The sequence below is a fragment of the Pezoporus flaviventris genome, unplaced genomic scaffold (assembly GCF_033815535.1).
Source record: "Pezoporus flaviventris isolate CSIRO_AGI_PZ_B2104156 unplaced genomic scaffold, CSIRO_AGI_Pfla_v1 ptg000132l, whole genome shotgun sequence".
Lineage (NCBI taxonomy): Eukaryota > Metazoa > Chordata > Aves > Psittaciformes > Psittacidae > Pezoporus > Pezoporus flaviventris.
The window spans coordinates 61243-74556 of NW_026892680.1; the positions used below are offsets into that span (position 1 = coordinate 61243).

The following is a 13314-nucleotide window of genomic DNA, read 5'->3' on the forward strand; positions in this document are numbered from 1 at the left end:
TTGTCCCAAGCCCCTTGCCGTGGGCCCCATCGCCCACCAAGGGTGATCCCTATGGATCGCCAGCTCCAGGGGGGAAGCTCAGCCCCACGTGCATCCATTGGGGTTAATGGGGGGCATTGGGGTTAATGGGGGGCTCAGTGGGGCTAATGGGGACGGCATTGGGGTTAATGGGGGGCATTGGGGTTAATGGGGGGCATTGGGGTTAATGGGGGGGTCAGTGGGGCTAATGGGGAGGGCATTGGGGTTAATGGGGGGCTTTGGGGTTAATGGGGAGGGCATTGGGGTTAATGGGGGGCATTGGGGTTAATGGGGGGGTCAGTGGGGCTAATGGGGACGGCATTGGGGTTAATGGGGGGCATTGGGGTTAATGGGGGGCATTGGGGGTAATGGGGGGCATTGGGCTTAATGAGGAGGGAAATGGGGCTAATGGGGGGGCATTGGGGCTAATGGGGGGGCTTTGGGGCTAATGGGAGGGCATTGGGGTTAATGGGGGGCTTTGGGGCTAATGGGGGGCATTGGGGTTAATGGAGGGGCTCAGTGGGGCTAATGGGGGGGACATTGGGGCTAATGGGGGGGCATTGGGCTAATGGGGGGGCATTGGGGCCAATGGGGGGGCATTGGGGTTAATGGGGGGCATTGGGGCCAATGGGCGGGCATTGGGGTTAATGGGAGGCTTTGGGGCTAATGGGGGGGGATTAGGGCTAATGGGGAGGGCATTGGGGCTAATGGGGGGGCATTGGGGTTAATGGGGAGGGCATTGGGGCTAATGGGGGGCATTGGGGCTAATGGGGGCATTGGGGCTAATGGGGGGGCATTGGGGCTAATGGGGGGGCACTGAGCTTAATGGAGGAGCACACTGGGGCTAATGGGGGGGCATTGGGGCTAATGGGGGGGCATTGGGGTTAATGGGGGGCATTGGGGTTAATGGGAGGGCATTGGGGCTAATGGGGGGGCTCAGTGGGGCTAATGGGGAGGGCATTGGGGTTAATGGGAGGCTTTGGGGCTAATGGGGGGGCATTGGGGTTAAAGGGAGGCTTTGGGGCTAATGGGGGGGGATTAGGGCTAATGGGGGGGCATTGGGGCTAATGGGGGGGCATTGGGGCTAATGGGGACGGCATTGGGGTTAATGGGGGGCATTGGGGCTAATGGGGGAGCACTGGGCTTAATGGGGGGGCATTGGGGCTAATGGGGAGGGCATTGGGGTTAATGGGAGGCTTTGGGGCTAATGGGGGGGCATTGGGGTTAATGGGGGGGGATTAGGGCTAATGGGGAGGGCATTGGGGCTAATGGGGGGCATTGGGCTTAATGGAGGGGCTCAGTGGGGCTAATGGGAGGGCACTGGGGTTAATGGGGGTGCACTGGGGTTAATGGGGGTGCACTGGGGTTAATGGGGGGCACTGGTTTTGATGGGGCGCGCATTGGGTTTAACTGGGGCTGCCCCCGGGGGGCGCCGCATCCTCGGGGCCGTTGCCGGCGCCGTCCCCGCTCCGTTCCCGTTCCTTCCCGGCTGCCATTTCCCCTCCCTCCTTCCCCCTCCTCCTCCTCCTCCTCCTCCTCCTCCTCCCGTCCATTTTCTGCTCGGCTCCCGTTGGAAGCGGCTCCCATGTAACCGTGTCCCGTGTGTGTCCCCCCCCTCCCCGGGCCGCAGGATGCGGAGCTGCAGGATGCTGCGCCTGGCCAGCGTGCTGGGGCTCCTCATGCTCAGCATCGCCCTCCTCATCCTCTCGCTGCTCAGCTACGCGGCCCTGCGCAAGGACAGCGCCTTCGGGCCCCCCCGCGCCGCCGGGCCCCGCATGTACATGTTCCAGGCGGGATTCAGGTGAGGAGGAGACCCTCGGATACCCCCCCCCCCTCCCCTTCATCAGCATCAGCATCAGCATCACCGTGTGCGGCGTTGGCACCGCGGGGGATGGAGGGCCGAGGGGGGGGCAATCGGTACCAGCCGGCCTGGCTTGGGGCATCCCGGTGCATCCCGACTCCATCTATCCCGGTGCATCCCAATGCATCCCGGTGCATCCCAACCCTGTCTATCCCAGTGCATCCCAATGCATCCCAGTGCATCCCACCCCCATCTATCCCGGTGCATCCCAATGCATCCCACCCCCATCTATCCCAGTGCATCCCAATGCATCCCGGTGCATCCCAACCCCATCTATCCCAGTGCATCCCAATGCATCCCAGTGCATCCCAACCCCATCTATCCCAGTGCATCCCAATGCATCCCAGTGCATCCCAATGCATCCCAGTGCATCCCAACCCCATCTATCCCAGTGCATCCCAATGCATCCCAGTGCATCCCAACCCCATCTATCCCAGTGCATCCCAATGCATCCCAGTGCATCCCAACCCCATCTATCCCAGTGCATCCCAATGCATCCCAGTGCATCCCAATGCATCCCAGTGCATCCCAACCCCATCTATCCCAGTGCATCCCGACTCCATCTATCCCGGTGCATTCCAATGCATCCCAGTGCATTCCAACCCCATCTATCCCGGTGCATCCCAATGCATCCCAGTGCATCCCACCCCCATCTATCCCAGTGCATCCCAATGCATCCCGGTGCATCCCAACCCCATCTATCCTAGTGCATCCCAATGCATCCCGGTGCATCCCAACCCTGTCTATCCCAGTGCATCCCAATGCATCCCAGTGCATCCCAATGCATCCCGGTGCATCCCAACCCCATCTATCCCAGTGCATACCAATGAATCCCAGTGCATCCCAACCCCATCTATCCCGGTGCATCCCAATGCATTCCAGTGCATCCCAATGCATCCCAGTGCATCCCACCCCCATCTATCCTAGTGCATCCCAATGCATCCCGGTGCATCCCAACCCTGTCTATCCCAGTGTATCCCAATGCATCCCAGTGCATCCCAACCCCATCTATCCCAGTGCATCCCAATGCATCCCGGTGCATTCCAACCCCATCTATCCCGGTGCATCCCAATGCATCCCAGTGCATCCCAACCCCATCTATCCCAGTGCATCCCAATGCATCCCGGTGCATTCCAACCCCATCTATCCCGGTGCATCCCAATGCATCCCAGTGCATCCCAACCCTGTCTATCCCAGTGCATCCCAATGCATCCCAGTGCATCCCAACCCCATCTATCCCAGTGCATCCCGGTGCATCCCAACCCTGTCTATCCCAGTGCATCCTGATCCCATCTATCCCAGTGCATCCCACTGCATCCCAACCCCATCTATCCTGGTGCATCCCGCCCCCATCTATCCCAGTGCATCCCAGTGCATCCCAATGCATCCCAGTGCATCCCGGTGCATCCCAATGCATCCCAATGCATCCCAATGCATCCCAATGCATCCCGATGCATCCCAACCCCATCTATCCCGGCGCATCCCGACGCATCCCGACGCATCCCAGTGCATCCCGCCCCACCTATCCCAGCCTATCCCGGCGCGGGCGCTGTCCGTGGTGCTGAAGGGCCGCTACCGCATCCCTGCGCCCGCTTCCCCAGGTCCCAGTTCGCGCTCAAGTTCCTGGATCCCTCCTTTGTCCCCATCACCCATTCCCTGAGCCAGGAGCTGCAGGAGAAGCCCTCCAAGTGGGTCTTCAACCGGACGGCCTTCGCCCAGCAGAGGTGAGCCCTGCATCGGCCCCTTCCCTCGGGATCCCTTTCCGCCCTCTGCTTGGCTTCGCCCATCCGAAAAGGCTTTTCCGCGCTGGATGATGCCTGGAGCCTCAACCGGAGCCGCTGATTCCATCCGTCCATGGGATCCGTTGGCAGCCAATGGGATCCCATGGGATCCGTTACCCATCGAGCCACCCCCCCCCCAAAAATGGAGGCTGGAATTGCGTCCTCCCAAACGCCTCGGCCCCTCCGTGCCCATGGGAATGAGCAGAGGATGTGGCTGGTGGGTCAGAAGGAAGGGTAGCCAATGGGATCTTGGTCGGTCAACTTGGACCATGCTGGTGGGTCAGAAGGAAGGGTAGCCAATGGGATCTTGGTCGGTCAACTTGGACCATGCTGGTGGGTCAGAAGGAAGGCTAGCCAATGGGATCTTGGTCGTTGAGCTTGGACCATGCTGGTGGGTCAGAAGGAAGGCTAGCCAATGGGATCTTGGTCGGTCAACTTGGACCATGCTGGTGGGTCAGAAGGAAGGCTAGCCAATGGGATCTTGGTTGGTCAACTTGGACCATGCTGGTGGGTCAGAAGGAAGGCTAGCCAATGGGATCTTGGTCGGTCAGCTTGGACCATGCTGGTGGGTCAGAAGGAAGGCTAGCCAATGGGATCTTGGTCGTTGAGCTTGGACCATGCTGGTGGGCCAGAGGGAAGGCTAGCCAATGGGATCCTGGTTGGTCAACTTGGACCATGCTGGTGGGTCAGAAGGAAGGCTAGCCAATGGGATCTTGGTCGTTGAGCTTGGGCCGCGTTTCCCCCTGGATCGATGACGGAGAAAGGGAAGTTCGGGTGGCAAAGGGGTGGGAAGAGGGGAATGAGCTCCCCGTTTGCCTCTCGCTGCAGGCAGGAGATCCTCCAGCACGTGGACGTCATCCAGAACTTCTCGCTGACCAAGAGCCGCGTGCGCATCGGGCAGCTCCTGCACTACGACTACTCGAGCCACAAGTACGTCTTCTCGGTGAGCGCCAACTTCCGCTCGCTGCTTCCCGACGCCTCCCCCGTGCTGGACAAGCACTACAACACCTGCGCCGTGGTGGGCAACGGCGGGATCCTCACCGGGAGCCGCTGCGGCCGCGCCATCGACGCCGCCGACTTCGTCTTCCGCTGCAACTTCGCGCCCACCGAGGCCTTCCAGCGGGACGTGGGCCGGAAGACCAACCTGACCACCTTCAACCCCAGCATCCTGGAGAAGTACTACAACAACCTGCTCACCATCCAGGACCGCAACAACTTCTTCCTGAGCCTCCAGAAGCTCGACGGGGCCATCCTGTGGATCCCGGCTTTCTTCTTCCACACCTCGGCCACCGTCACCCGCACCTTGGTGGACTTCTTTGTGGAGCACCGCGGGCAGCTCAAGGTGCAGCTGGCGTGGCCGGGCAACATCATGCAGCACGTCAACAGGTACGGGGTGGAGGGGTTGGGTTGGCTTGGGTTGGGTTGGGTTGGCTTGAACCCATTTGCTTCCATGGGGAATTGCTTCCGGAAGGCCTTCCCGTCGCCGTTGCTGTGGGTTAGTGGGGGGATGAGGAGGGAATGGTTGGATTTGGGCTTTCCCAACCTTTCCCAATGTTTCCCAAACTTTTCCAACCTTTCCCAACCCTTTCCAACCTTTCCCAACCTGTTCCAACCTTTCCCAACCTGTTCCAACCTTTTCAAACCCTTTTTCATCCTTTTCCAACCTTTCCCAACCTTTTCTAACCTTTCCCAACCTGTTCCAACCTTTCCCACCTTTCCCAACCTGTTCCAACCTTTTCAAACCCTTTTCCATCCTTTTCCAACCTTCCCCAACCTTTCCCAACCTTTCCCAACCTTTCCCAACCTTTTCCAACCTTTCCCAACCTTTCCCAGCCTGTTCCAACCTTTCCCAACCTGTTCCAACCTTTTCAAACCCTTTTTCATCCTTTTCCAACCTTTCCCAACCTTTTCCATCCTTTCCCAACCTGTTTCAACCTTTCCCAACCTTTCCCAACCTTCCCAACCTTTCCCAACCTTTCCCAACCTTTCCCAACCTTCCCAACCTTTCCCAACCTTTCCCAACCCATTCCAACCTTTATCCCAACCTTTATCCCAACCTTTCCCAACCTTTCCCAACCCATTCCAACCTTTATCCCAACCTTTATCCCAACCTTTCCCAACCCTTCCCAACCTGTTCCAACCTGTTCCATCCTTTCCCAACCCTTCCCAACCTTCCCAACCTTTATCCCAACCTTTATCCCAACCTTTCCCAACCTTCCCAACCTTTCCCAACCTTTCCCAACCTTCCCAACCTTCCCAACCTTTATCCCAACCTTTATCCCAACCTTTCCCAACCTGTTCCAACCTTTCCCAACCTTTCCCAACCCATTCCAACCTTTATCCCAACCTTTCCCAACCCTTCCCAACCTGTTCCAACCTGTTCCATCCTTTCCCAACCTTCCCAACCTTTATCCCAACCTTTCCCCCCCCCGTTTCCCACCCCCATTCCTGACGGCGCTCTTCCCTTGGGCCGCAGGTACTGGCGGAACAAGCACCTCTCCCCCAAGCGGCTCAGCACGGGCATCCTCGTCTACACGCTGGCCTCGGCCCTCTGCGACCGCATCCACCTCTACGGCTTCTGGCCCTTCGCCCTGGACCCCAGCAGCCGCCAGGAGCTGCCCTACCACTACTACGACAAGAAGGGCACCAAGTTCACCACCAAGTGGCAGGAATCCCACCAGCTCCCGGCGGAATTCCAGCTCCTCGTCCGCATGCACGGGGACGGACTGGCCCGCCTCACCTTGGCCCCCTGCGCCTGAGGCGCTGCCGCCGCCGCGGCGATGCCTTCCTTCCCCGTTGGATCCCGGCCTCAAGGCCTTTTCCCCATGCTTTTCCTCCCTCCTGCCTTCCCGTTATCCCTGCTTTTCCCGAGGGGTTGGGAAGCCGCGCGCCCGTGCCATTCCGGCCGCTCCAGGATGAAGCCGGTGGCGCTTCCGTTGAGTTGGAGGGCTGAAGGCCCTTCTCCTCTCTCAGCATTCCATACTCGTCTGCCCCTTGCCTCCGTCAGAGCCGGGAATGCTCCCTTTGGCCCCTCGTCCTTCATCCCCGTTCCCGAAGGCGCCGGGTCGGAAGAGCTCCCGCCGCGGGGAGGTGTTCCTTATCCCTCTTGGAAGAGCCCAAGCGAGGCTGGCCCTTGTTCCTTCCCACGCACGGGAGCCATGGAATGGGTTGGAAGGGATCATCGAGCACGGTGCTCCAAGCCCCATCCTTGGACGCTGCCGGGGATGGGACATTCCCAGCTTCCTCGGGCAGCCCCTTCCAGTGCCTCTGCCCCCTCTTTGTAAGGAATTCCTGCCGGAGACCACCCCCTGCTCCAAGCTGATCCCATTCCCTTGCCCCCATCCCTCCATGTCCCCGATGAAGACCCGTCGCCAGCCTCGCTTTAGAGCCTGGAAGCCGCCCGGAGGCTTCCATGGGGGATTCCCTCCTCGCTATTCCAAGCATTCCCGCTCTCCCCGCTCGCTGTCCCTCGCGCCTCTCGTCTCCCCGCCTGGTCGTGCCGTGCCGGTGCCGCTGCCGTCCGCGTCCTTGTTGCTCTTCCCACCTCTTCGGGGTGGCCGGACCGCGGGCTTCCCAACGCTTTGGGATGAAGGAGCCAGCATCCCAAAGCCCTGCAGGCCCCTTGGGATGCTCGGAGCGTGGCCAAGGGGTTGAAACTGGCGAGCCCCCCCCCGATCCCAATGGAATCCTGGAGGAAGCCGCCTCGCACCGCTTGGGTTTGTTCCAACCGGGAATGGAGACCTGGGCGAGGAGGGAAGGGCTGGCAGCGGGAATCCTGCGCCTGGAATGCCGTCCCGCGGACTTCTCCACCTCTAAGGTGGGCTGAGGCCCACGGTGAAGGCCGAAGGTGGAGGCCGGGTGGGATGCTGGGAAGCCGCCATGGGATGAGGCAGGCATCATCCCGTCTTCGCCTCACAGGGAAGAGCATCCCAAAGCCTCCTCCCCGGCCCCCTTCGGGCAGTTTCAAGCCATGCCCGGTTGCCCTGCCCCTACATTCCCGTTGCCCACGGCTGTTCCCAGGAAGCTGGTGATATCCCGCTCGCTTCCAGCCTGGAGAACACCGGGAACACCGGCGGCCTAGAGCCCGCAAGGCAACACGGCTCCCTGTGGCTCAGGACAAGCGGCGCCGCTGGTTCCTCTCTTCCTTCCCCTCTCTTTGGCCCTGCCGCTCTCCCCAGCCCAATTCCCGATGGATCCATTCCCGTCCCAACTGAATGTCCAGACAAGCTCAAGGAATGTCGACCTATCGATGCTTCTAAGTCTGGACCAGCTCCCATGGAAGGCGCTGGTGGGATGCAGACCCCTTTGGGTACCATCCTTTGGGTACCATCCTTTGGGCAGCATCCTTTGGGTGCCACCCTTTGGGCAGCATCCTTTGGGTACCACCCTTTGGATAGCATCCTTTGGGTAGCATCCTTTGGGCAGCATCCTTTGGGTAGCATCCTTTGGGCAGCATCCTTTGGGCAGCATCCTTTGGGTACCATCCTTTGGGCAGCATCCTTTGGGCAGCATCCTTTGGGTACCATCCTTTGGGTACCACCCTTTGGGTACCATCCTTTGGGTGCCACCCTTTGGGTGCCATCCTTTGGGCAGCATCCTTTGGACAGCATCCTTTGGGCACCATCCTTTGGGTACCATCCTTTGGGTAGCATCCTTTGGGCAGCATCCTTTGGACAGCATCCTTTGGGCACCATCCTTTGGGTACCATCCTTTGGGTACCATCCTTTGGGCAGCATCCTTTGGGCAGCATCCTTTGGGTACCACCCTTTGGGTGCCATCCTTTGGGCAGCATCCTTTGGATACCACCCTTTGGGCAGCATCCTTTGGATACCATCCTTTGGGCAGCCCCTTTGGGCAGCATCCTTTGGGTACCATCCTTTGGGCAGCATCCTTTGGATACCACCCTTTGGGCAGCATCCTTTGGATACCATCCTTTGGGCAGCATCCTTTGGGTACCACCCCTTGGGCAGCATCCTTTGGGTACCACCCTTTGGGTACCATCCTTTGGGCAGCCCCTTTGGGCAGCATCCTTTGGGTACCACCCTTTGGGTAGCATCCTTTGGGTGCCACCCTTTGGGCAGCATCCTTTGGGTACCATCCTTTGGGTGCCACCCTTTGGGCAGCATCCTTTGGGTACCACCCTTTGGGTACCATCCTTTGGGTACCACCCTTTGGGCAGCATCCTTTGGGTACCACCCTTTGGGTACCATCCTTTGGGTGCCATCCTTTGGGCAGCATCCTTTGGGTACCACCCTTTGGGTACCATCCTTTGGGTGCCACCCTTTGGGCAGCATCCTTTGGGTACCACCCTTTGGGTACCATCCTTTGGGTGCCACCCTTTGGGCAGCATCCTTTGGGTACCACCCTTTGGGTACCATCCTTTGGGTGCCATCCTTTGGGCAGCATCCTTTCCCAGCGGGATGGGTGCCGGGTGCCGTTGGGTGCTGGCGTTGGGCTGACGGGGCCAGCAGCAGGAGCCATGGAGAAGGGATGGACGCGGGAATGGAAGCGGTGGGATTGCCTTCAGGTCCTTCCCTTGGCTTGGCCTTGGACCTTCACTGCCTGCATCCTCCATGGATGAGACGCGGAGCCTTCGGGATGAGCTGGATCCGCCGGCGACTGGGAGCGTGGAGAAGGGAAGCGGCTTTTCCAGGCGGGAATGGCTCGCTATTCCCATTGGATACCCACGATGGGGCTGGGAAGCAAAGGGCGCCGTGGTCGCGCTAAAAGCTCCTTCGTCCTCCGCCGTATCCGAGCAGCATCCGATTCGCACTGCCTAAAGCTCAGCAAGGGCCCGGGCCCGGGCTGGGAATGCCATGGAATTCCTTGGGGAAGCAGCCGGGCCCCTGTGGTTTCTGTGGTGTGAGCGTGCCTGCAGCATCGTGTGCCAAATCCCGACCTGGAATGCTCTGGTTTTCAATAAACGGGTTTCTTGTGCTTTGGAAGCCGCATCCCGGTTGATGGAGGGGTCCCAGGGAGGTGGGAAAAGGGGTGGGGGCAGCGGGATTGGGAGCAGGGAGCCGTGGAGCAAGGGAAGGGGAGGGGGGGGGATGCCAATGGGAGCCAGGAGCAATGGAAGTGCTGGCCTCCTTTTCCCATCCCTTTTCCTATCCCTTTTCCCATTCCTTTTCCTATCCCTTTTCCTATTCTTTTTCCTATTCTGATGCCTAGTCCTTTGTTTTCCCCCTTTCTTCTCCCTTCTTTCCCCTTTTCTCCCCTTTTTTCCTCCCTTTTCCCCCTTCTTTCCCCTTCTATCGTCTCATTTGCCCTCTTTTCCTTTTTTCTTTTTTCCCATTTCCCCCCTTTTTCCCAATTTTCCCCCTTTTTTCCCTTTCCCCCCTTTTTCCCATTTTTCCTTTTTTTGCTTTTTCCCCCACTTTTTTCCCAAATTTTTCCCCCTTTTTCCCAATTTTTCTCATTTCTCCACCTTTTTTTCTGATTTTTCCCCATTTTTTCCCTTTTCTCCCAATCTTTACCGTTTTTTTCCTTTTTTCCCAATTTTTCCTATTTTTTCCCATTTTTCCCTTTTTACCCATTTTTCCCTTTTTCCTAATTTTTCCCCTTTTTTCCATTTTTTTTCCCATTTTTCCCCCTTTTTTCCTTTTTTTCCCAAATTTTTCTCCTTTTTTCCCATTTTCCCCCCTTTTTTCCCCACTTTTTCCTATTTTTTCCCAACTTTCCCCCTTTTTTCCTGTTTTTTCCCCATTTTTTCCCATTCAATTTCCCTTTCCCCCCCTTCTTTTCCCTTTTCCCCCCCTCTCCCAGCTCCCCGGTCTCCCCGCGGTCCCTTTAACCCCGCCCGTCCCCTCTCCCGCTCTCCCATTGGCCGCTGCGCTCTCTCAGGCCCCGCCCCCTCCCGTTGCGCTCCTGGACAGCTCCGGGCCCCGTTCCCGTTCCCGTTCCCTGCTCCATGAACGCGGAGCTGCCGCTGGAGCCGCTGGGCCCCGACGGCCCCATCCTGGGCTGCGGCTGCGGGTCCGGGTCCGGTCCCGTTCCGCCGCGGGCGCTCCCGGCGGGGCCGTGCTCGCTGCCGAGCGGCTCCGAGCTCCGGTCGGAGCTGGCACCGGCGCCGAGCGGGGCCTGCGAGCCGGGCCTCGGCCTCCCCCCGGGGGCCTCCTACGCGGCGCTGCCGCCGCCGCCGGCCGAGCTCCAGCCCCCGCCGCCCGGCCCCAGCCTCCCCGCCGCCGCCTTCGGCCTCTACGCGCCCCGCAGGGAGGCGGCGCTGGGGCCGGGGCCGCTGCCCGGGGCCCGGGGGGACCTCGCCTTCGAGCCGCCGTTGCCGAGCGCGCCGGGGGCGGCGGCGGAGGAGGAGCTGAACACGCGGGAGGTGGCCGGGCGGGTGGCGGCCGAGCTGAAGCGCTGCAGCATCCCGCAGGCCGTGTTCGCGCAGCGGGTGCTCCGCCGCTCGCAGGGCACCCTCTCCGACCTGCTGCGGAACCCCAAGCCCTGGGGCAAGCTCAAAGCCGGCCGCGAAACCTTCCGCAGGATGTGGAAGTGGCTGCAGGAGCCCGAGGGACGGCGGGTGGCGGCGCTGAGGCTCGCAGGTACCGGGAGAGCCGGGGCGGGCGGGGGGGAACGGGGGCAGCGGGCGCCTCCTGGTGTGGGCGACCGGAGCAGCGGCCCCCATTGTTCTAACGGGGACACAAATCCCGACCCCCCCCCCCCTCCCTCCAGGTAACGGGAGCCCCCCCTCCTGCAGTGAGGGGGGAGGGATGGGGGATGCGGGGATGAGGGATGCAGGGATGAGGGATGCAGGGATGAAGGATGCTGGATGAGGGATGAAGGATGCAGGGATGAGGGATGCAGGGATGAAGGATGCTGGATGAGGGATGAAGGATGCAGGGATGAGGGATGCAGGGATGAAGGATGCTGGATGAGGGATGCAGGGATGAGGGATGCAGGGATGAAGGATGCAGGGATGCAGGGATGAAGGATGCTGGATGAGGGATGCAGGGATGAGGGATGCAGGGATGAAGGATGCAGGGATGAGGGATGAGGGATGCAGGGATGAGGGATGAGGGATGCAGGGATGAGGGATGAGGGATGCAGGGATGAAGGATGCTGAATGAGGGATACAGGGATGAAGGATGCTGGATGAGGGATGCAGGGATGAAGGATGCTGGATGAGGGATGCAGGATGCTGGATGAGGGATGCAGGATGCTGGATGAGGGATGCAGGGATGAAGGATGCTGGATGAGGGATGCTGAATTAGGGATGAAGGACGCAGGGATGAAGGATGCTGGATGAGGGATGCAGGGATGAGGGATGCAGGGATGAGGGATGAGGGATGCTGAATTAGGGATGAAGGATGCAGGGATGAGGGATGCAGGGATGAAGGATGCAGGGATGAGGGATGAGGGATGAAGGATGCAGGGATGAGGGATGAGGGATGAAGGATGCAGGGATGAGGGATGCAGGGATGAAGGATGCAGGGATGAGGGATGAGGGATGCTGGATGAGGGATGCAAGATGCTGAATGTGGGATGAAGGCTGAGGGATGCAGGAGAAGCGATACAGGATGAGGGATGAGGGATGCGGGATGAGGGATGAAGGATGAGGGATGCAGGATGCTGGATGAGGGATGAGGGATGAAGGATGAGAGATGAGGGATGCAGGATGCAGAGTGCAAGATGCTGGATGAGGGATGAAGGATGAGAATGAGGGATAGGGATGAGGGATGCAGGATACAGGATGAAGGATGCAGGGTGCTAGATGAGGGATGAAGGATGAGGGATGTAGGATGAAGGCTGAGGGATGAGGGATGCGGAATGCAGGATGAGGGATGCAGGATGAGGGATGCTGGATCCCAGGTCCCAAACCCAGTCCCACGCAGTCCTTTGGGTTCCGACCCCATCCCGCATTGTGCTTCCCGCAGCGCCCGCTTCCCTGCGTGGAGCCCATGGGATGGACACGGGGGTGCCGATGGGATGCGGGACGGCATTCCCATCCCGGCTGTCCGGAGTGCCGGGTGCCTTTGGAATAGGAAGGGCTTTGGGATCAATGCGGGCGACGGGGACGGATGGAAAGAGCCTCAATGCCCTACGGCTTGCATTGAGCTGCCCCGTTTCCAGCCCTGCTTGCCTTGCCCAGGCAGGGGTTTCCCTATGGAGCCGTGTTTCTAGGGCAGAAAACCGGGAATGCTGGGGCTGCCCCATCCCTGGAACGCCGGGCAGGGCTTGGAGCAAGCCCCTAGGGAAGGAGTCCCCCTTGGATCGAGACGAGCTTTAAGGTCCTTTATATTCGACACTCGCTCTTCCATTTTATCCCTCTTTTCCCCTCCTTTTCCCCCTTTTTCCCCCTTCCTGCTCCCGTTTTCCCTTCCGTTCCCGTTCTCCCATCCCGCTCCGGTTAGTGCCGGCTTCAGCACCGCGGACAGCGGCGGGAGCGGGGAGGAAGCGGGAGGGATGTCGGGAATGGGGGGGACGGAAGGGATCGGCGGATGATTGGGAATGGGGGAGCAGGGGGATGTGGGGAAGCGGGGGGGGGGGACGCTGGGGGAGGGAGGGAGCGTTGGGAAGTGAGAGAGGGATGCGGGCTGAAGGGGAATGCTGGGATTGGTTGGGATGTGGGAGAAGGAAGAGGAGAGTGGGCTGGGGGTGCCCATAGGGAAGGCTTTGGGGGGGGGGGGTGTGTGCTGTAGCCGGTGCGGTCTG

The 13314-nt window shown here is 60.1% G+C and overlaps 1 protein-coding gene across 1 annotated transcript; it reads left to right on the forward strand.

Annotated features, from left to right (window-relative positions):
* The first annotated feature begins 1628 nt into the window (after nt 1-1628).
* Nucleotides 1629-6419, forward strand: ST8SIA3 (ST8 alpha-N-acetyl-neuraminide alpha-2,8-sialyltransferase 3). The gene is made up of 4 exons (XM_061478849.1): nt 1629-1819; nt 3481-3603; nt 4489-5046; nt 6137-6419. The coding sequence occupies exons 1-4, from the start codon at nt 1650-1652 to the stop codon at nt 6417-6419; spliced, it is 1134 nt and encodes a 377-aa protein (XP_061334833.1). The 5' UTR covers nt 1629-1649.
* Nucleotides 6420-13314: the final 6895 nt, after the last annotated feature.